The sequence below is a fragment of the Triticum aestivum genome, chromosome 1D, assembly GCF_018294505.1.
Source record: "Triticum aestivum cultivar Chinese Spring chromosome 1D, IWGSC CS RefSeq v2.1, whole genome shotgun sequence".
In the NCBI taxonomy this organism is placed as follows: Eukaryota; Viridiplantae; Streptophyta; class Magnoliopsida; order Poales; family Poaceae; genus Triticum; species Triticum aestivum.
Window position 1 is genome coordinate 181,634,323 of NC_057796.1, and position 23,025 is coordinate 181,657,347.

At 45.0% G+C, this 23,025-nt stretch overlaps 1 protein-coding gene across 1 annotated transcript in view; it reads right to left on the reverse strand.

Annotated features, from left to right (window-relative positions):
* LOC123167049 (probable metal-nicotianamine transporter YSL3) overlaps window positions 1-23,025 on the reverse strand; it is a 102,681-nt gene that overhangs the window by 52,736 nt on the left and 26,920 nt on the right. Inside the window, exons 3-4 of the mRNA XM_044584891.1 lie at window positions 9,595-9,692; window positions 9,380-9,514 (exon numbers count right to left, since the gene is read on the reverse strand). Coding sequence (XP_044440826.1) covers window positions 9,380-9,514; window positions 9,595-9,692 — 233 coding nt within the window. The remainder of the gene's footprint in view (window positions 1-9,379; window positions 9,515-9,594; window positions 9,693-23,025) is intronic.

Consider the following 23,025-nt stretch of genomic DNA (forward strand, 5'->3'; position numbering starts at 1 on the left):
GTAAGCACAATCCGGAGGTGGACACAGTTGACATGCCTCGAGGGATCTCGGCAGGCATGGCTAATAGTGCAGGCCGTTATTCGAAGTAGGAGCTCGATCCACTTGTCCTTTTGACAACAATGGAAAGGAAGTCTGGGCCGATGTCTTCTTCGAGAAGGTGATGCCAACTGCCCAAACATCCTAGAGGATTGCAAACTCAAGGCCATCCTAGATAACCTATGAAGGACACTATTTTTCCTTAGTATGCTCAGCCACATTTCTATAAAGATTATGAACTTCAACAAGCTACTTGTTTAATATTGCTTATTTGTGTAGGCGAATTTAAATTTGCCCATTCTGTGTCTTACTTTATTTTGGCTTAATCTTATCATTTTAATGCGCAGTTGGCCCGTCTTCAGCTTCTCCCTCTAAGTTCATTTATTAGAAACATAAGGCAACCGACCTATAGGGCTTAAACATATGCTTGTTAGACAACATGTATGTAATGGAAAGTAAATAGACCCTGGTTCAATCCATGTCTTTCGAACCGTCGATCTTGGATTTAGCTATTTCAACTTTTTCTAAGAAAAGCCCGTGCTTTACAAAAACAAACCTTATGGTTGTAAATTTACTACTTCTCCCACATGAGGTACTTTACCGGTTCAACAAGAAGTAGAAATCATAGACGTGCTCCCGGTACGCCCTTAGCGAAACAAGCGAAAACGTAAGGGGTAAATATAGGAACTAGGCAACCCAGCTATATACCCAAGACACAACTCAAAATCGATGCACATAATGGCAAAGGTCCGAGGAAGTCATCAATGGCTCCACAGAGCACCTTGATGTGTTGGAGATTGGGTTGTCTTTTGCAGCCCCCGCGAACCTGGTGTGGCTCCCAATGGCGTCCGATAAAGTAATCAACCCGAGTGTAGTGAAGTAAAGGCATTGATCAAAATTGAATGAGACCAAGAGTGTATCTGTAGCCCAAACTTTGGGTCTCTCTTTATTCAATATCAAAATAAGGGCGAGACTAATGATCGATCTAAGCGTTAAATAAAGATACATGCTACACGTATTACAAGTTGTCGCAGCGGAGGTTGTGTTTGCAATGGCGTTCTGTCAATCTCTGTGACCCACTTTTTCTGAGCCCTTGTCCAGGAAAGGGCGACAATGTCTGATTTTCCTCAGCGTAGGGTTGCCCTTTATTGCTCACCTAAACTGAGGAGTGCACCATGTGTCAAGTTTAACGGTCGCTGTTGCACTTAGTGTACTGCCCGGAACTGCGCCGATATGATACAGGTCATGGGAAACCAAGCTTCGAGCCAACCCCTGATTTCACACCTCGTCTGGCGAATCTTCACCTCGGTATTGTTCCACTTCTTGATGCATAGATTTTAAGGATATGGTCTTGTATCGTCATGCTTCACCAGCCTCTAGGGATTTTTTAATGGAAAATGTGATGCCAAGGAACGTGATCCTCGGGAGTGCACTGGGGGAGGTAGAGCGTGTATCCCTATTTAGGATCTTGTTCAGCAGGCTCCGAGGTGGCATTCATCTGGTCCTTGGGTGGTGTCTGATGTATTCCGGAGTCATGATCGGATGCACCATGAGTTGACCATTGACATTTAGTGGGATCTGGGCTACCTAATCTAGCCTTTGCCCTTGATGCCTCTTTGTTGCTTGCACCTCGGGTGCGAAAGCCGCGATCTGTTCTTCAGTTCTGAGTGATCACTCTATGTTGTCGTTTACCATGATGACACCTTTGGGTCCAGACATAGGCTTTAGATAAGTGTAGTGTGGGATGGCATGTAAGAGGGAGAAGGTAGATCTATTGAGGTGTGCAGGATACCCACTGCTAATGGGAACAATACCAAAAATCAAGTCTACGAGGCGGAAGTTGCCGGGTGTGCCGAACACTACATCCAGGGTTACCCTGCCAGAGCATTGTGATTATATTCCTAGTATTATACCCTTGAACTCGGTAGTACTAGGTTGGATCTGTGATGGGTTGATATGCATCTTCTTAATGGTGTCAACATATATAGGTTGAGGCTACTACCTCCATCCCTAAGGACTCGAGTCAGATGAAAGCCGTCAACACTCGGATCGAGGAGCATGACTACTGTTCCTCCATGGCATACACTACTCAGGTGGTCACATTGATCAAATGTTATCGGTAATTCTGACCACAGGTTATACTTGGGCTCTGCTGGCTCTACATCATACACATCATGGATCACATGGTTCCTCTCCTTTCTGGTGACGTGCGTAGCATAGATCATGTTAGCATCTTCGCCTCTGTAGGGAAATGCTTTTGCCCCATATTGCTCGGTCGGGGCTAATCTCTATCCCTGTTGTGGTTGTTGCCGTGGGGTTGGCTCTTACCCTAGTTCTTGATCGTAACCTTCTTGGCTTGCTTAATAGACCAGCAATTCTAGTTATTGTGGGTGGCCAGCATCTCGGGTTTTCTGTGGACGACGCATGGTTGATCTGAGATCTTACCTAAGTGTGAGACACCCCATCCTTGGAAATATTTCCTTTTGCCATCATTTCGGTGATGCTTACTGAATTTGGCGTTAACTTCACCGTCCTTGGCATTACTATCGCTTTTGTTGCGACGCTTGTTCCTACAGTTACAACGAGGTTTGCCATTCCTGTCACGTACCACAGATGTGTTAGGAGCGTCATTTTGATGTTGTTTTACAGCAAGCCAGTTGTCCCCGCCAGTACAAAATTAAGTCATTAGCTGGGTGATGTCTGCCATGGTCCTTGGTTTGATAGGCCCAAGTTCTCTAGCTAGCCATTAATTGCTGATATTATGGCAGAAGGATGCGATGGCCTCTACATCGGGACAGTCCACGATGTGGTTCATCTTTGTTAAGAATCAATTCCGGAACTTTCACACTGAATAACTAGGCTTTTGTACGATATTGGCCAAGTCATTGGCATCAGGCGGCTTCACATAGGTGGTCTGAAATTTGGACAGAAACTCGTATTCGAGGTCATCCAAATCGTCATTTGAGTCTAGTAAGATATTGTTCAGCTTTAATGGCAAGTATTTTAGAGGATGGGCATTGTCTCCACCGGCGATGTGGATGGCGAGGACGAAATCCACACTCCACACCAAGGGATTTGTGGTAACGTTATGGTGATCATTTTTTACGAGTTCAAATTCGTCCGAGAACAGATGCTCCATGACCTCACCCATGAAACATTGGGGGCGAGCAGCTCCTCGGCCATGTGTGCAGTGGCATGACACACATATGACATGGATATAATTTGGTTTTTAGTGTAATCACATACATCACCATGTTTGGCCAGCCAGGCTAGGTATCATGTGTGTCCAGCAGCTGGGAGTTGCCTGGATTGGTAAATAGATAGAGGTGGGTTCTCGGGCCTTACTGGCCTTTTGTCCCTCCAATCCGGCATGTAATCATCTCTTTGAGGGTTCTGATCTCCTCTGTGCCCTATAGCCTCGGGAGCGCGCTATTCAGTGCCGACTTGATATTCGGTGAAATCTCGGGTCGATTTTTAGTAGCCACTTGGGATCAGCAGCCGACTTGTGCCTTGATATGATGCCGTGATCCGCTGCTGCGTCCATCTAATCCATCAGGTTCCTGCATGGGTATAAAGGCTGATTATTGGCTTCTTTCCGTGCTAGCCTAGTTTTAAGCACGCCTTTGGCTTGGAAGAGATTGTTTCACCGATTCGTAAGGTGGTCCTCTAGGTCTCAAAGATGTCAATATTTCTTCTTTATTCTCTTGGTTGTACTCACTTGTCTTATGTGCAATGCATCATAGTTCGTATTGCCTAGAGAATCTTTGAGGATGCCTTTACCCTTAGAGCCGAGGCTTCTTTCGAGGTCGTCATTGGGATTGTAATCCTCCTCCTCTTCGGGATTGTAGTCTCTGTCATCGTCGTCGCCTCCTTGCCCCATATTACTGTTGCATCTTGTATTTCGATGTCATCCATGATATATGAGCTTGTGCACTTCCTTAGCAAATTTTTTGTGATCTTTCTTGATGGCATATTCATACATTATGATCATATTGTCTACCATCAATTGCATGATCACATACTCACATTGAGCACCAATTGCCATATTCATGCTATTGATAAACCGTCTCACTATGACATCATTTTGCACCATGGTTGCATTGATCACATTCACAATATATTTGTGTGCACAATGAATGCTTTTGCTCCCATGAACGCTTTGCATATAATTCTATATCATCTTGTTAAGCTTCATGCGCTTTGCCACGAACAATCTGGCCGCACGGACTCATTCTTACATGATAGACACCTTGTGTGCGCTAACCATTGTATTTCCAAGTGTCGTTTGTGTTTGCTCTTTTTGCATGTGTACCACTCCGGAGACACCTTGGAGTACTTGGATTGCGCCATGTCTTCCACTTCGTCGAACTACAAGTCCATCCACGACAACCGTTTCCATGGTGATGAGGTTTTTGATCCGAGGTTGGATCTTTCCCAAGGGAGGGGAGATGATGCGGAGCATCCGACGATCATCCCCATGTACACTATGACTACTCCCCAAGCCCCAAGTGGACATACGACGAGACCTCAAGCATACACCATTGGACCTAAGGTTAACTCGCTCCTTTCCGAATCTTCCCTTTCCGCATGTAAGACATGGATGCTACCTCAAGCGCGGACCTTCTGCATACTCAGGTACACCCGAGGAGACCATGGAGAACCCAAGGACCAAGGCCAACCATGTGCGGAAGCAAATACGGAAGAAGGAAGAAGGGCCAGCAGCTACAGCGGCCGGACATCCGGCCAAGGCCCGGACATCCGGCCTCCACCTACTCAGAGAGCTCTGGAAGCGCCCCGACAGCCCGGACATCCGGCCCCTTCGCCCGGATATCCGGCCCTGCCTATCCAGAGAGCATCTGTTTGGGCCGAACTCAGCCCGGACATCCGGCCAAGGCCCGGACATCCGGCTCTTCTTGAGCCACCGGACATCCAGCCCCCAGCCCGGACATCGGGCGCCTGTTTGCGTACAGTGAATGGGCCAAGGGCCCATGTATCCTCTCCCACTTACCCCTTCGTGGCTAAGGCCTATATATACTCCTCCACCTCCTCCTAGCTAGGGTTAGCATTGTGATAGCTCATATGTGAGATAGAGCCTCGCTCATCCATATGGATCTACGCCTTGAGAGAGACCGCGGCCCCTCTTCGGAGAAGATCCACGTTGGATTCAAGACCCCCTCTTGGGTGGCCCCATCAAGACCTCCTCACAGAGAAGAACTGGTTACCTTTGTATCGTCCTTTGTTGATCGTGAATTTTGTATATCCTCTCGTGTTTCGAGGATCTAGCACATGTGTGATTGTTCTTGTTGGTTTGAGTATTCTCTCGTGTTTTCTCTTGTGTTTCCCCTCGTGTTCTTCGTGTTCTTAGTTGGGATCCGCTCCTTTTGTGAAAGATCGGCCATCTAGGGTTCCACCCTTAATCAACTCCACTAGCCTTTGTCGTGTTGACCAATGGAGAATTCTCTAAGGACTCTCCCACGCCGTCATCCATGTGGGTTTCCTCGTCGGAGGCGCTTGCAAGGATGTTGGCTAAATCTTCAACATTTGAGATTACATGGGTGGTGGGTGGGTTGAAAATTCTAACCTCCCCTGGTTTCTCCCCATATCTGATTGTAAATCTAGTTTTCAGTGTCCAAGATCGCATGCTGCTGAATCCAATCTAATATCTCGTTCAGAAGTGTCTTTTTTTCATCCATGGCCCGATCAAGCACTATGACAACAGGGAGCTTCACCGAGGTCCGATCTGACATGGACCTAGGTTCTTCACCGGGAACTAGGCTAGATGCCTAGGCATTAGGGGTAGTTGTCGGATCCTTATTCAAGATATGGATTGCATCACCCTCCGGCACCTGGACTGACTCCGAGTTTTGGGCCGGCGTCTCATTATGCTTCTTGATCTGGTCTGACATCCAGTTGGAGAAAGCAAGCTCACCGCGATAGTCCACGACATACTCTAGGTTGCCGAATCTAATGATCTGACCCACAGCAAAGTTCTCGCCTAGCCAAGGTGGCCGGCCGGATCTGTGAAGAGGGTGACGCTACCGAAGACAAAGATCTTCCTTAGCAGAAAGTCATACTGCTGCTGACTTGACCGTTGATCTGGAGCTGCGTTGTCCAACTGCTTTGACTACTCAGAGGGACTAGCATGGGCCACCAATGATGGAGTCAGATCCAGCAGACCTCGTGCAGGGTGTCTAGAGTGGGTAGCCTTTGTGCGATGGTAACAAAGACACATATTTTACCCATGTTCGGTCTCTCTCAAAGAAATATTACCCTACGTTCTTTTTTTGATTGTATGGATTGAGGGGGTATAGGTACAGGTTGATATACCATGAGATTGCATGTGTATGAAACTTATTATCTACGGTCTGACCCCTCGGCTTATATGGATACCGGGGTACATAGGGTCCACATAGGTAAGTAGCATCGAAGGATAAATGTGTCGAAGACGACCTCTAAGTCTTGGAGTATGTGCCAAGTCATCGGGAGATATCCACCTTAGCACTCCTGGGCCCTTCGAGTGTGTCCCACCGGTTAATTATCACACGGGTCCTCACCCCGACACAAATGGCTGGGAGCTGACGTGGCAAGCACCCCCTAATCCAGGACACATTCATGCAATTGGGCTCAGTCGACTATGCAGTTCGGCTGGTTTGTGTATGCTCGTTTGCGTGTGTCTTGTGTGTACTGCTTGTGTTAAAGAATATATGTGTAAATTTGCAAGCACATGTTTTCTAAAAAAATATGTTACCCCAAAAGTAGTTTATTGTAAAATCCTCTATAGTTCATTTGGTAAACTGATAAAAATAAAAACATCATGAGAAGTTCACTTCTTTTAAAACGTAGTTTGCCTTGTCTATGCCACGATTGTATACACAAAAAACTAATTTTATAAATAATACTTTTAGTTCACTCGCCTCATTCTCTCGCTCCAGACTCACTAAAAAATGTTGAGAAAAGACAAAACTTGTCGTGTAGTTCACTTCAATTCGTCGCGTACTGCTATTTTCCCAGTCGAGAACTGCAATCTACTACCACAAGTGGAAAAAAATTTGTAGCTCACTGTTCATTTAAAGAAAGTTCTATGTCGGTTTAATTAACTGCATTCAGCCAGATACTATTAGTGGCCATAGTTTAGTTATTCGTTAGATGTCATTTACTGTTGATTTTGGGGTTTGTCAAAGAAATGACGTCCTCATTTCACTATTTTAAAATTTCATCTAACCCATAATGAACTAGAAAGAGTGTTCAACATGAAAAACTTGTGTCTTGTCGATATCTTCTCAACGGTGTGTCGTTTGCATCATTTCTACCAACCAGTCAAAAATTTCATGTAAATACGTCCACTGCACTCAATGGGTGCTGCATCATATTCAAAATTCATTTAAAACCCCATGAGAACTAAAACAGTGTCTGACATGAAAAGGTTCCACCTATTCTATAGCTTTCCAATGGCGTATCGCATGCCTCGTTTCGATGAATGATTAAAAACTCATAACAAAAATAGCACAAAAAATTGCATCATGTTATAGCTTATAGATTGACTATTCATCACCCAGGGTGCATAATAATTTATTATTCACCCGAGGTAATCTTACGACCATTTCATAAATAAATTACATTTCGAATACAAATATTTAAATTAATATCAATTCATCACGTAAAATTTGGCATAAGAAAATAAATATATAGATCATAAGACCAGAAAAAGTGCATTTATGTATATTTTTACATTATGTTTTTATATTTGTAATTTTATGTAACATAAAATATTTTTTATGTTGATTATATATTTTCTTGACGTCTCTTTTTACGTCGAAATAATACAAAATTTATGGAACGTAAAATTACAGTGAATTGATGTTAAAATAGAGGGGGGGGTGAAAAACTATTGCTCACCCAGGGTGACGAATAGTCAATCCCTATACTGGGGGCAGATGGGCTGGGTTGGGCTTCGTGGTGTTTTTTTTGTAAATATCCTCTAGAAAGGCTTTGCACTTGTAGAGTGTTAATATCCATCATTTGGCCAATGTAGATGGTTTTCTAAGAAGGTGTCTAGGATGTTGATTTTGTTAAAGACCGACTATGATACTTACATTGTTAACCTTATTATCTAATATTGTGCTTTACATGTGTATGCTATTTCAAAATTTTGTATAGAGAAATAAGGGAATATTCATTTATAATTTCTGAAGATGTGTTGCCTTAAAAGCTGAAACATCCTTTGGAGTAAAACTATAATTACTAAAATAAATAATATGTGTTATGAAAACTATATAATAATATTTTGGGGAATAGAATTATTAATGCATCTATGATACTATTATTTATATGGTTGTCATTAACAATTCTATCTATAATATGAAACATGAAGTTGGACAAGACCTAATATGTTTACTAAAGAAGGATCTGGAAAATCACTCGCATCGTTAATGTTCTGAGGTCCGATGATTGTGCTAGTCATGGTTTTGTCCCTACTGTTGGCGTGCAAATTTGGGCATGGACATGGAAGTGACTCAATGGTGATGGAGGCACACCAGTGCTCTTCACTAGTGGAGCTCCAATAAGAGGATGGTTCAGGCTATCCGAAGATGAGGTGATGCAGTGCTGGCCATCTCTAGTTATTTCGATTTTTTCATGACCTTTCTTCAACACCCTTCTTTCCCAATAGCAGGGATTGAAGGGTGTGGTGGTAGTGAATAGATGTGGGGTGGCGAGGTCCTCCATGTACTTTCAATGTTTTCCACTGACATGGGTGGGACTTTGTTTCTATCAGAACTCCGGCTAGCAAGAAGGCTCCAACCAGCAGTGAGGTTGTTGTAAAAATTGTTTTGATAAGAAGTCTGCACCCATGATCTTTCCTCTTTACTAGATCAACAAATATCAACGTGTTTGTGTTATGCCCTTGGTGAAGGCGTTGGCCTGAAAATCCGCTTTGGAATGACATCCCAAGTTTGACATTTGGTTGGACCTATCAAAATGTCAGCCTCATTTCTTCTTGAAGAATTAGCGTGCTTTTCATTGAGCCTGATGTTCTTTCTTCGGTGACTTGTCACTAGCAATAGACTATGGTAGATATCAGAGAAGACGATTGTTGTGAGCTAGTTATAGAAGTTAGCTTCGGGTTGTTTTCCTTATTCTTTCTATTTGAAGATTTGTTCGGCATCGGTGCTTGGCTTTGACTAGCTTTGTTCAATCGTTAATATTTCGTTGTGACATTAATCAATATAGAGGCTAGGGGTTATCCTCATTTTTGATAAAATGAATCTTAATTAATATTTAATCATGGAGATAGTATGAACATATAACATATTGTGACGTAAATATTTGTAAACATACTTCTTACCTCTTCTTATACATTTCTAGTCCAAACAAGGGAAAGCTTGAAAATCCACAACCTTTTCCTGAAGCGTATAACCAAGTGAACGAAGTCCAAGAAAAGCTACCGACGAAAAGTTTAAATATCGTCGCAACTTGCATTCTGGATAAACTATAAAGTTAGTTTCAACAATCCAGAAATAGCAACAAAATTGCAGCAAGCAAAGAAACTACATGACATACTTTGCTACGATAGCTCCCTGAGGGGTGTGAAAACTGTTAATAAGGTGAGCTTGAGCTGTTCCTGTCGGGAAGAGTAATCTGTAGTCAAGAATCATCACCTATAACAGAACAACACCAATTATATATGAGTTATAGTTCTTAGAAAAGAGAAGTTTCTTTCGGTAAAGGGCATGTTCTTTCAAATAATATATGGAGGTGATACAAGGTACTGGGCAAGTGCATGGCCTTTGCATAACAGGATGCACACAACTAACACGTCCAATAAAACCAAAAATAATAATATGTTTTACAACAATAATAAACATTCTAGCCTAAGATGGGGTAGAAAAAGAAGTAAATATAGTCTTTTCATATTTGTGATACTTAGAAAGAAAAATCACACCCTCTAAATTAGGAAACACTTAATATAGTAACTTGTATTTTCTAAGATTCTTTAAAAATTAGATCGAGCTATATTCTTCTGCTTAAACAATTTTGACCAATTGATATGCAAAATCTTATTTAGGAGTAACAGGATGCAATGGTCATATACATATCCAATAAGGATTTACAGAGAAGCAACCACACAAAATTAAGCCACACCACAACATAGTAGAAGTTAAGAGGCGTTAAGAAACGCCTTCAAAAGTGTAAGACCATATACAACCACAATGTACAATTCTAACCTGCAGGGCACTCATTTGCTCCCGTCTCCGTCTCGTTGTGACTGCCTCCTTCCCTCTCCTCTCCTCTGGAAGAGTCGTCGCTTGAGGTGGAGATGAGAGGGGATCTTAGAGAGTATGGGTAAGGTATATAGGGCCTTCTTGCCAGTTGTCAACCTTGTGTTGGTTTGTGCCATTATGCCACTATTTCGTGCAATGTTGCTGGGAAGAGCCCCTAATGTCGATATGGAGGAACACGACGGGAATCCTAGGCACCATTGTCGGTGTATTTAGAGAAGCAATGGAGCCTATGATGCCTGGCCGACTGCCTCCGACAATCTATCGCTTCTTCAGTCTAAAGAGCGCCCAAAATCATTCTCTCGGCCACGATGCTGTTTGGGGGTCAGTGTTGCCTCAAGGTAGTGTCTATGGTGATCTTTTATAGGGGCCTCAAGGGATAAAGTGGTCTTGTCCCCAGCCCCACTTAGAGTGGAGCCACCAGGAACCAGCTTTGGACCTGATCATGTTTTTATTTTTGTCTAGGGTATTCTTTATAAAACTCTAGGGCATGTTTGTTATTTTTTTTCTTGTAGGGTCTTGTGTGTAATGCCACCCTTAAAAATAATAAAGCATGTTGGGCCTTCGTGCCCCTCCGTGTGGCAAAGAAAATTCTACATGTGTGCGGCGACAAGGCAAGGTTTGTCTATTATTAGAACGAAACACTAATAAAGAATAGACGACCAAGTTTTTGACCATAAAATATAAAAGAGTGAGGAAGATTCATCCTTGGCTGTCATGAAGAGAATAAAATCGGCTCGTCCTATCAAAGTGAATGGCTTTTAATACATGTAACACTAGAACAAATCATGTGCGTTGCGCAGGGAATTGGTTGCAACATGCTTTGATAATATTTGATCATTTGGAGAATGCATATTTAGACGAATTTCTCACAATAAAGGAGTATTCAGATGAATATTATGTGAACTAAAACTAAAAATACATAAATTTATTGTATTTAATTATTGAGGTGAACATTTTTCATGTAGGTTTGTATGTTGAGGTGGGCTTTTCCTTCCATGTCTCGAAGATGAGGTGGCATGCGTGCATGTTAAGAGTTATATGTTATGGGGAGATATTTATATAGGTATAGATGATTACATCAAGTCACTGGACAGACTATGGACTAACTAGTACTGATATTTTGAAATAGGCATTTTGGCTCATGGGCTCAGATGAGCCCGGGCATGTCCAGTAATTCATTAAAAATAGCGAAAGAATAAACAAAACTAAATATTTTTGTTGTCAAAGATGCCTGAGTGTGTGATTTTCATGCAAAATATGGTGAAGTTTGGACATTTGTCTAGCTCTTACAAAAAATTGATCCCATAAGAAAGTTTGAAATTTTGCACTGTTTGGTGCTTATTTTGTATTTTTTCCCACGAGCTCCTCGAATATCCAAACCTCACAGTATTTGGCACAGACATCACACACTGAATCATCGTGCACCACAAAAAAAATAGATTTTTGAATTTTTTGCTATTTTAAAGGAATTTACTGTTCACCGAGTGCAGATGAACCCGGGCTCACAGGTGGATATTTTTAATATTTGTGCCTTCTAGCTAGTTCTTTCTCATTCTTGACAGTGCTCGCCCATTAGTTATTATTGATTGTTGTAGCCTCAACTGTGGAAGCACTATGTCTTCTCATCTAGAAACATGACCACAAGCATGTACATATGAGTTGTTCCAAGAATTGATGTTGTTCAATATTCTCAAGAAAAAGATGGCGTTGTTTAATAGTGCACACATCTATACCTACTTATAAAGACAAGAGAGCTTCTACTCGTTCGTCACATGTTTTACCAAAAACAAACCTACCTTTTCAGCAATTAACTCACAGTCCACACTTAAGTTACAGTAAAAATGAATCTTTTTGCATTTGTTATGGGAAACCCCTTACCTTTTCTGCAAATTAACACGCGGTCCATCTTTCAGTCACACAAAAGCATTTCTTTTGCATTTTTGCAAGAAAAACCTAATATTTTCTTTACTCAACCTACACTCCATCAAGGATAAATGTTTTTTAAGTAACCATAAATTTTAAAACCCAATTCCAATCTTAGCATGTTACATATCGAATTTGATTAGAAAAATGTTTAGAATATGAATGTAATGTTATTTTTCCTGTTGACTATTTTTAAAATGCTATTTAGGGTGCAACCTTAATCACTAGAAAATGATTCACCTTTCTTTTGTATGGACTTTGAACCGGATTACAAACGAACATGTCACATGCATTGATGTGTGCTGGCCAGCGAGAAGTGAGGGAAAAGAGAGAGACACACATGCATGGGTTGGTCATTAGTGCGAGCGACGTGCTATAATTAATCCGTTATAATCGTTCGGTAGCAATGACAGAAGACGAGCATACATGGGCAGCCTTTGGGCACTATTGTGGCATGTTGTACTTGCACATGTTCTCTCTTTATGCATGTCCCATGATCTAAGATCCGACGTACATACCTTTTCTCAGCGATATCCAAGCGCATACTTACCAACGGACTACACAATTACTTTTGGTAGTGAATGCACAGACAATTTTTATGGGAAGCACATACACTTATAAAATTCATGAACATTAGAAGTACATGAAAATTTATTTTAAAAATATCTGAACAGTTCTTGTGATAGTCATGAACGTTAATATTGGAACCAGTATGTAGGCTCTTAATTTGTGTTCCATCCACTCCGTGTGGCAGTGACACATCTAGGCTTTCTTAAATAGACTTAATTCATAGACGTGGCCTCCTTAGTGTCCAGCGGCACCGTTCAGATGTTGCCTGAGTGTGGCAACAAGTGCAGGCATCAATATGATGATTCAGAATCAAAATTCAATCAAAATGAAAATAGTTTCTTTGATAAAAAATATTTTCTCTCTCATTGCAATGCACGGGCATGTCTGGTAGTAGAATTCTACGTGGGTAGTATTGTCGATGTTGCGCATGTACTGCTACAGTTAGTAACCCTTTTCATATGATCGTTAGTGACTCACAAAAGCCACGCATCAAACCATTCATTAATCTCTAGACCGCGCTATTCGGACACTTTGCGACCTCCAACGTCGTCCATCAAATGTCTACGGACCAGTCCACACATCAAATTCATACAGACTTCAAGACAAGCCCGGAGAATTTTGCAGGAGTCCGGACAGCTGCCCCGTTAGACATCGAAAACCCCGCCCCGCACCAAAGCAAGGTGAAGCGCATTGTTCGATATTTTCGAACTATTTTTGCGTGAAAACCTGCCCTTTCCCCACTGTCTCCGCTCTGATCATCGCCACCACCCACCCTAGTTCCCGCCCAATTCGCAGTCCATTGCCGCAATGGAGCTGGAGGAGGTAGTGACGAAGATGTTTGTAGGTCTGCCAGGCCCAGAGGCGGAGGCCCATCGGTGTTGGCCACTAGAAAGGCTAACATTGTTACATGCAACACCCACCACTACAAATAGAGGAAGAGGGATGATGCTTTGGCGGTGACCAGTCACCTAGCTCCTCATCCAATAAAGCATGCAACTCGACGGGTGCGGGTTTTGAATATGTCGGTCATGCAATCGCCTCTGCCCTGGCCAGCACAGATGATTCCGCCATACTACTTCGTATCCACACAGCTCTATCTGCATCAGCAGCCCCCGCCCAACATCACCACCGACCATTGCATGCCATACTTCATTAACTTAGGAGGGATTAAAATTTCAAGGAGTCCCTATCGCCGACACTTGGCCATTCTTAGACATTGGCTTCAACGCCTGTCGCAGTCTAGGATCTGTGTCCAGGAAACTTCTCCAAGAACTAAGGTTCGAACTCTGGGACCTACGACACGAAGACAACTACGACGGGATTGCGACAGGAACGCTGGCTCTCACTGGAAACTAAGGGGACGCGCAAGCTACCCAGGTTCGGGCCACCGTGCTGGTGTAATACCCTACTCCTGCCTGTGTTTAATTGCATTGTAATGGAGAGCTTGTGGCTCGAGGTACACGTCAGGTGGGTAGAATGGCTCGATCCGCTTACATGGAGGCGGCCCAACCCCTTTTGTAGTGCCTTGGTCCTCTTCCCCAAAAATATGAGTGAGAAAGGGTGGCCACCAGGCGGAAATTCAAAGGGGGACTTGAGACCAGGCTTATCCTCACTAAAGGCAGTCTATGCCTGATAAAGTAGTCTTCATGACATGGTGGTGGGTTCAGCGATGACCTCTGCCCTAGCGTGCCAATCTGCCTTGATCTTCTTTCACCAAAGAGGAAATGCTTTCGGACTTTCTTTGGGGGAGACAAGCGCCGCTGCTCCCTTATCACCAGCACAGAAACTGGGCTTGGTCACGCCTCGCTGTCCTTGTCCTGACAGCAGGACGTCATCCAAGTGACGGGCGTGGAGCCCCGCGGCTGGCGTCGTACGACCTGCCTCGTGCGGCGGCCTCGCGCTGGGAGCCTCGCGAGGCAGCCGAGTGCTTGGTGGCCTCGGCACGGCTCTGCCTGGTGGCAAGGGGGCCTCGTGGGGCCAGCCCCTCGCAAGGCGGCTCCCTGCAGAGCGGCCGAATCAAGGCCACCTATCATGGGCCAGCTCAAGTGTCGCCCGCTAGGCCAGAGGCATATGGGCCATGGTACCCTAGTTCCCACTAGGCCGACAGTAGCCCCCAGGCCCGCGGCATGCACATTCCGCCCATTGGGGGGGGAAGCGACGTGGTGCCCATCGAGCTACCGGGCCCAGAGGCGATGCGTGGCGGCTTCTATGGGGCGTGACGCCCCCACTCCCCACGACACCTCGGTAAACACTGTCCTGGGGATAAAGCCTGCCCATGCTGCAGGCACATCATTTCCCTCTGTACCCATATCGCCCTTCGCCTTGCGTGCGAACAACTTCCTTGTTCCTCTTTCTCTAACTCCCAACCTCGTCCACTTCCATGCCCCGGGAAAGAAGGGGAAGAAGAAAGCTGCCGAGCCGGGGCCGTGGCCCATGCTGCCGAACCCGCGATTCTCAATGAGGAGGGCCTAGACAAGGTGCAGCCGATGACGGCCGGCGTCCACAACAGGAAAGGGGCGACGAAGATCTGGCCAGCGGCGCGCCCCGCGGCTCAGCGAGGGGGCATGACCTTTCCGTTCTTCCTCCACTCCATCTTCGCCGGGTTGGTGCCTCCCTTCTCCGATTTCTTTGACGCTGTGCTCAGGCATTATCAGGACCATGCACTGTGCATCTAGCCGAGCTTGGTCCTGCCACTCTCCGTCTTCGCCTACCTCTGCGAGGCCTTTCTAGCGTGATGCCGTCTGTGGCTTTCCTCCGGAAATTCTTCCGCCTCCGGCTGATGGTGACAGACTAGTTCTTAGGTCGCGTGTCATTCCAGATGGCCACGGGCATGCGGGCGCACATCATCGACATGTAGATTCCTAAGGAGGTTGAAGGCTTCAGAGAGCGCTGGATCTACTTGGATAGTCACCAGTACAACCCCCTTCTCGAAATCCCGGAGGTGCCAGCGGTGCAGAACTCCGGGTGGGAGCACACCGACCCGACCGACGCCGCGCTGGAGCCAGTCATGGTGAGGATGCAGGTGATGCAAGCTGGCGGGCTCACAGTGAGCATGGTTGTTAAGGAGTTCGTGCGTAAGCGCATTGCTCCCCTCTAGAGGCGTGCACGCCCAGTATGGACCCACTATAGCCAGGGCTACTGATGGGGAGCATCCCACCATCATCCCCATGGACTCTACTACAACTCATCAAGCAGCACGTGGACCTATGACAAGAGCTCAAGCACACGCCATGAAAATAAGGTGAACTCACTCCTACTTGAGATTGGTATGGATATGAATGGAACTTGGATGGTACCTCACCAAAATATGCTATGTGTCATTAGGTATGAAGACGAACGCCACCTAGCAGCTAAGGGACAACCCATGGGCATAGGAGAAGGACCCCAAGACCACAAGGAAGAAGAAGGCATCCAACAGGAGCAAAACAACACCTCCACAGCGACCCCGTGCGCACGGGCCCTCCAGACCATGTGCACACGGGCCACCCAGAATGCTTCTATAACCAAGACGTGCACCCCCGTGCAGACGGCCTCCAGACCCCATGCGCACGGGCCCTCGCCGTTGTAGCACCACATGCGCACGGGCATGTACCATGTACACTGGACGCCCATGCCCACGGGCCTCACTTACCCCGTGCGCACGTGACTCCCGGGCTTCAGCTGTGGAAGCCCTGTCTTGACTCCCAAGTCATCCCATTCCTCCCTTAGGATATATATTTCAGGTCTAAGACATTTTTTAGGGTCAGCAAAGTATATGTGAGACATTCATAGAGCTTTGCTCCTTCTACCACTCCTCTTGGAGATCAAGACCTCTTGTGAGAGGATCCCAAGTGGATATCAAGACCTTCTCTTCGAGAAGACTATCATCAAGACCTCACCTCCTTAGGAGTGGGAAGAACCCTACCTTTGTGCTTGTTTGCTTGGATTGTTCTTGTATTCTTGTGGATCTCAACTATGATATTCCAGTGGATGTGTGATTGGGGTTTGTTTCAGTGAATTGCCTCTTTGTGCTCTTGTGTTCATCCCTTCCCCCCTCCAAGTGTGAAAAGATCTCCACTTAGGGTTCCACCATACAACATCTTGGTATCATGAGCCATGGTTGATTCACATCTCGGAGTCCCTACCCCTATATTCTAGCCTAATTTTGTTGTTTTTTGTCCCCATTCGAAAATCCCCACAAAAATATCCCTAAATATTTTCATGCAGTTTGTTGGATCTTGTGAGATTTTGTTGATTTGGTCCACGAATTTCGTGTTTGACAAGTGGATCTACCCCTTACCACCATCCGCATCCACCCCACCACCAATTTTGGCCAATTTTTGGTGATCCTCCACGGATCAGGCTGCGTTCTTGTGCAGCCAGAGCACCCCCTGCGCACAGGCACAACTTCCCCGTGCGCATGAACCATCCAGTATAGCTTGTCCATAGCCCCTTTTGCCTCTTTTTCCATCTTAGCACCACCATTTGACTTCCGTATTTCATCCCTTTGGTGTTTGAGATTTTGGGTTGAGGTTCACCGTATCCTAAGGTGTTTCGGCTACTTAGGGACGGTTCGACTTCGACATCACCGCCACTCATCATCGGCCCGGTCTCGACATCGACAGCAACCACTTCATTTCATACTAACCATAAGCAAGGACGGTAACCTGGATGACATCTTGTACTCATACCTTGCCATTACATTCGATAGCCTCGAGCCATTTTGCATCACTTACCCATCGAGACTAGCGAGTTGAGTATTGTCGGGCCACGCTATTTGTGCAACTTTAGTGATACGTCTCTCCCATGCATATCATACTTGTTGTCTCATATTTCTGGCTCGAATATCAAGCATTGTGGCATAGTCAAAAAAAGGAAGAAGATTTTACGCAAAAGAAGAGAAACAAAGAGCTTGTACGGGATAGCATTGACCTATTTTGCATAGTTCCATCATCTTGGTCAATACATACATAAGCATACTTGGGATTGTAGATGGCCCGTTTCTCTCATAGGTTGGTGCACAAGCGCATCTAGCCCATTTGTGAAATCGAGCTAGTGTGTCTGTAGTATCCCTACAACAAGAGCATCTTCCGTGGTTACACATTTTGAGCTCACTCCTTGGTTTTGCGGATCCATTTATCTTTCGTGTGTGTGTTTCTAGTGATATCCCTGGGTTTGATCTATTTGTCTTACTTGCAATTTGTGCATCTCTTCAACATTATCAATATCTTGGCTAACAATTGCTTGAATTTTGTGCCACTCATCCTAACCAGGCAACTCCATAAGCCATTACTTGTAGGTGTGAGAAAAGAAAACCCAGTACCATTCTCCTATTATAGCATTCAGTTGAGTGATACTCGATACATCCTCAATCTTCGGAAAAGGTAACTTTGGTATTGTTCTCTCATTTTCCTACTCACCGCCACTTGGTTATGATGGATATGCCAAGGGACTACATCACCAAAAATCACCGCCACTCTTCGAGGATCAAGATGATGAATGCGACTACATCACCAAAAGTCACTTCTTCATCGCCCAATGAGCCCTCCATCAAGAAAGTGAATCTTTGGGTGACCGCATAGAGCAACTCCCCACCGACCTATGCCAATCGGAAGCAAGAAACCGGGATTACCTCGATGCTAAGCTCACCACACAAATGGAAGAATTCCGCAACATGATCATGAGCCGCACATCTTCCACCACCTCTTCGTCAAGACTACACCACTCAATCGCCACTCTTTGGCCTACTCTTCTTCTGGTGCAAGTCCTCCTCGAGCTTGTTCTCCTCCACGCACCAACACTCAAGATCGCCAATCTCAAGAAAATCCATTCCATGGCATTGCTTTGCAAGACCGAGTCTAAGCACATGAAAGAGTGAGACACCAAGAACAAGACGTTGTGGACCAAGAGCAACCTCCAGAACCGTAACGTCAAGCACCTCAAGACGGTGATGCGATTTGACAAGAAACAAAAACGCCATGATGAACACGCCCTCAAAGCGCAACATGCACTCCACGAGGCCACTAGAGCCGTCGCCGATGCAACCGCCAAGTGCGTGAAAAAGAAGAAGCACTTCTCCAAGAATGACAATATGAAGCCACTCGCCATGAGGAGCTAAAAGAGAGAAGGAACCGGGCACACATGGCTCGTCCTAATCGGTAAGTCCATCAAGAGGAGCGTGAAATTGAAGACCTTCTTCCACGCCAAGTCCGACATCACCATTGTCCACATGATGAAGAACAACGCTATGGCAAGCTCAAGTTCACCATGCCTAAGTTCTCCAGAAACAACGACCCCGAGGAGTATCTCTCATGGGCATTGAGGGTCGACAAGATATTCTATCTTCACAGTTACGAAGAGGAGAGGAAAATCGCCATGGCCTCCCTCGAGTTTCAAGACCACATCCTCATTTGGTGGGAACAAGTGATCGAGCGACACCGACAGAGAGGCTAACCACCCATCATGACTTGGACACAGATGAAGGATTTCATGAGAGCTCGCTTCGTGCCTACATACTACACTCGCGATCTTTTTAAGAAGTTGCAACTCGAATACTACCAAGAAATGGAGATTGCCATGATACAGGCCAATGTCAAGGAAGATGACGAGCAAACTATGGCACTCGTCTTGAACGGACTCAATCACCCAATAAAGAAGATTACCGACTTCCAACCTTACTCCAACCTCCTCGAGCTAGTTCACCAAGCAACCAAGGCCGAGCGACAAGTACAAGATGATTCCGAATATGCCAGGTACTCTACCAAGACATACGGCTCTACACTCAAGCTTCCACAACTACAACACCTCCTACCTCGACTAGAGCATCTCCATGCAACGGCGACAAGTCAAGTTACAAGAAACTTCGACATCTTCAAGTCGTCCTCCTACTACAAGCAACTTGAAGTCAAGAGCTTCATCATCATCTACTCCAACGGATGAGACCGTCAAGACAATTTCCATCATATGCTTCACATGTCAAGGCAAAGGCCACAAGAAATTTGATTCGAATGCCCCCCTCATTGCATCATGATCGCCAAGGACGACGGCACCTATGACTCGATGAGTGAAGAAGAAATGGAAGCCCTTGAGCAAGTGGCCATGCACCTGCTCGTGAATGAAGATGAAGATGACCAAGTCTTTTGTGGCAATGATTCGAGCCCCGCTCTCATTGTCTCCAAGGTCTTACGCTTCAACACCAACAAGACAAAGACCAACGTTGCCACATCTTCCACACCAAAGCGGGCATCAATGGACGTTCCGCGAAGGTCATCATCGATAGAGGAAGTTGCCACAATTTGGCAAGTGAAGAGCTATGCTCCAAGCTACAATTGGTCAAAATGAAGCATCCTCGCCCCAACAAGGTCCAATGGCTTAGCGACTCCGGTACCATTCAGGTGGAGCACACCGTACAAGTTTCCTTAAAGATCGGCACATATGAAGACACCTTGGAGTGCGATGTGGTTCCTATGTCCGTGTGCCATCTCCTCTTAGGAAGACCTTGGCAATTCAACCGTGGCGTCATTCACAATGGGTGAACCAACCACTATAGCTTCAAGATGAAGGGAAAGGAGTACGTGCTACGACCTATGTCGCCAAGTCAAGTGATCGCCGACAAACAAGCATCCACCCATCATGGAGAGAATAGTGACAGAGTGAACCACCAAAGCAAGAGTGAGCGCCACAAACCAAAAATGAGTGCCTCCACGATGAGCCACAAGAAAAACTTAGTGCTTTTAGCTACGAAAAGAGACATGATAGAAGTGTCTGAGAACCCATCTAGTGTCACACACTATGTACTAGTGTGCAAGACGAAGCAGCAAGGACTGACACCTCTAATCATCTACCTCTAGTGTTGTCTAATCTTCTGCAGGAAATTGCGGACGTATTTCCCGATGAGCTACCTCCGTGTCTTCCTCCTCTACGTGGCATCAAGCACCGCATCGACCTCATCCTCGGTGTACCCCTACTGAATAAGGTTGCATACCGCGTCAACCCCGTAGAAACTAAGGAGATACAAAGGCAAGTAAAACACCTCTTTGACAATGGACATATACGTGAAAGCTTGAGCCCGTGTGCCATTCCAGTTATGCTTGTGCCTAGGAAAGATGGTAGTTTTCGCATGAGTTCTGACTATCGTCCCATGAATGCTATCACCGTTCTCTACAGGCATCCCATTCCACGCATTGACGAGATGCTAGATGAGCTTAGCGGCGCCACCATTTTCTCAAAAGTTGATCTTAAAAGTGGCTATTACCAAATTCACATATAACAAGGTGATGAGTGGAAAAAATATTTTAAAACTAAATTTGGCTTGTACGAGTGGTTATTTATGCCTATGGGTTTATCGGACGCCCCCGACACTTTCATGTGTGTGATGCACTATGTTCTTCAAAAATACAGTGGCATATGTGTTGTGGTCTGCTTTAACGATATCCTTGTGTTTAGTGAATCGTTATCATGTCACCCATCTTAGGGACGTTTTGCAAGTTCTTAGAAACGAGCGTATTTATGCTAACATGGAGAAATGGATTTTTGGTGTTGACAAGCTTGTTTTCTTGGGCTTTGTTGTGTCTTCTAAGGGTGTTCATGTTGATGAGTCTAAAACTGAAGCAATTAAAACTTGGTCACAACCCACAAATTTCCAACAAATGCGTAGTTTCCTTGGTCCCGCCGACTTCTACCGTCACTTTGTTAAGGACTTTAGCACCATTGCATCACCATTGCATGCCTTGAGTAAGAAGAATGCACCCTTTGTTTGGGGACCCTCTCAATCTACCGCATTTGACGAGCTTAATTCTTTGCTTACACATGCTCCAATTCTTGCATTGCCTAATTTTGACAGAACTTTTGAGGTCCATTGTGATGCTAGTGGAAATGGTATTGGTGGAGTTTTGATGCAAGAAAAGCGGCCCATTGCATATTTTTGCGAAGAACTTTCCGGTGCCCAACTTAACTATCCCATATATGACAAAGAATTATATGCTTTAGTGTGAGTATTGCATGTTTTGGAGCATTATCTTCGCCCACATGAATTTGTCATACATACTGATCATGAGACGCTTAAATACCTTCAAGGTCAAACAAAGTTGAAAAAATGTCATGCTAAATGGAGTGAATTTATTAAATATTTTCCTTATGTGATCAAGTACGTTAAGGGTAAAGAGAATGTTGTGGTGGATGCTCTTTCCCGCAAGTGCATGTTAGTTACTCACCTTGAATTGAATGTTATCGGCTTTGAGCATGTGAAAGATCTATATGCACGTGATCCTTCGTTTGCGATTCCTTATGCCAAATGTCTTGCTAACACTTGTTGGGAGTATTACCTTAAGGACGATTATCTTATGCGCGCTAACAAACTTTGTGTACCCGAATCTTCTCTTCGTTTGTTACTTCTGCAAGAGGCTCACGACGGCGGACTTATGGGACATTTCAGGCATGACAAGACCTTTGCCACACTCTCCTTCAAGTACTTTTGGCCAAAGATGTTTTGTGATGTTGCACGCTTCACCAATCGGTGCTCTACATGCCGCAAAGCTAAGTCAAAAGCTCAATCTCATGGTTTAAATATGCCCCTTCCCGTTCCGTATCAACTATGGGAAGATATTGGCATGGATTTTGTGCTTGGATTACCTAGGACTCAAAATGGAAGGGATTCAATATTTGTTGTTGTGGGCCGATTCTCTAAAATGGCACATTTCATCCCATGCAATAAGATAGACGATGCTTCACATGTTCCAAATCTCTTTTGTAGGGAAATCCTGAGGTTACACGGAGTGCCAAGGACGATTGTGTCGGACCGCGATGTCAACTTCCTAAGCTACTTTTGGAACATACTATGCGCCAAGCTCGGCATCAAGCTACTATTCTCGACAGCCTATCATCCCCAAACTGATCGACAAACGGAAGTAACCAACCGGACGCTATCTACTCTCCTACGCGTGTTGATCAAGAAGAACATCAAGGAGTGTGCGCAATGCTTACCCATTGCTGAGTACGCCTACAATCACGCAAGACACTCTACTAGCGACAGGCCCCCCTTCGAGGTTGTCTACGGCGTCAACCTTTTCTCTCCCTTGGACATCCTTCCTTTACCACTCCAAGAATGCGCAAATATGGACGCAAGTGCAAGAGCATGTTATCTCAAGAAGATGCATGAAGATACAAGGTCTACGTTTGAGCGTCAAGTACACCGCCTCGCCACCAAGCTCAATATCAACAAGACTCCCATGGTGTTCAA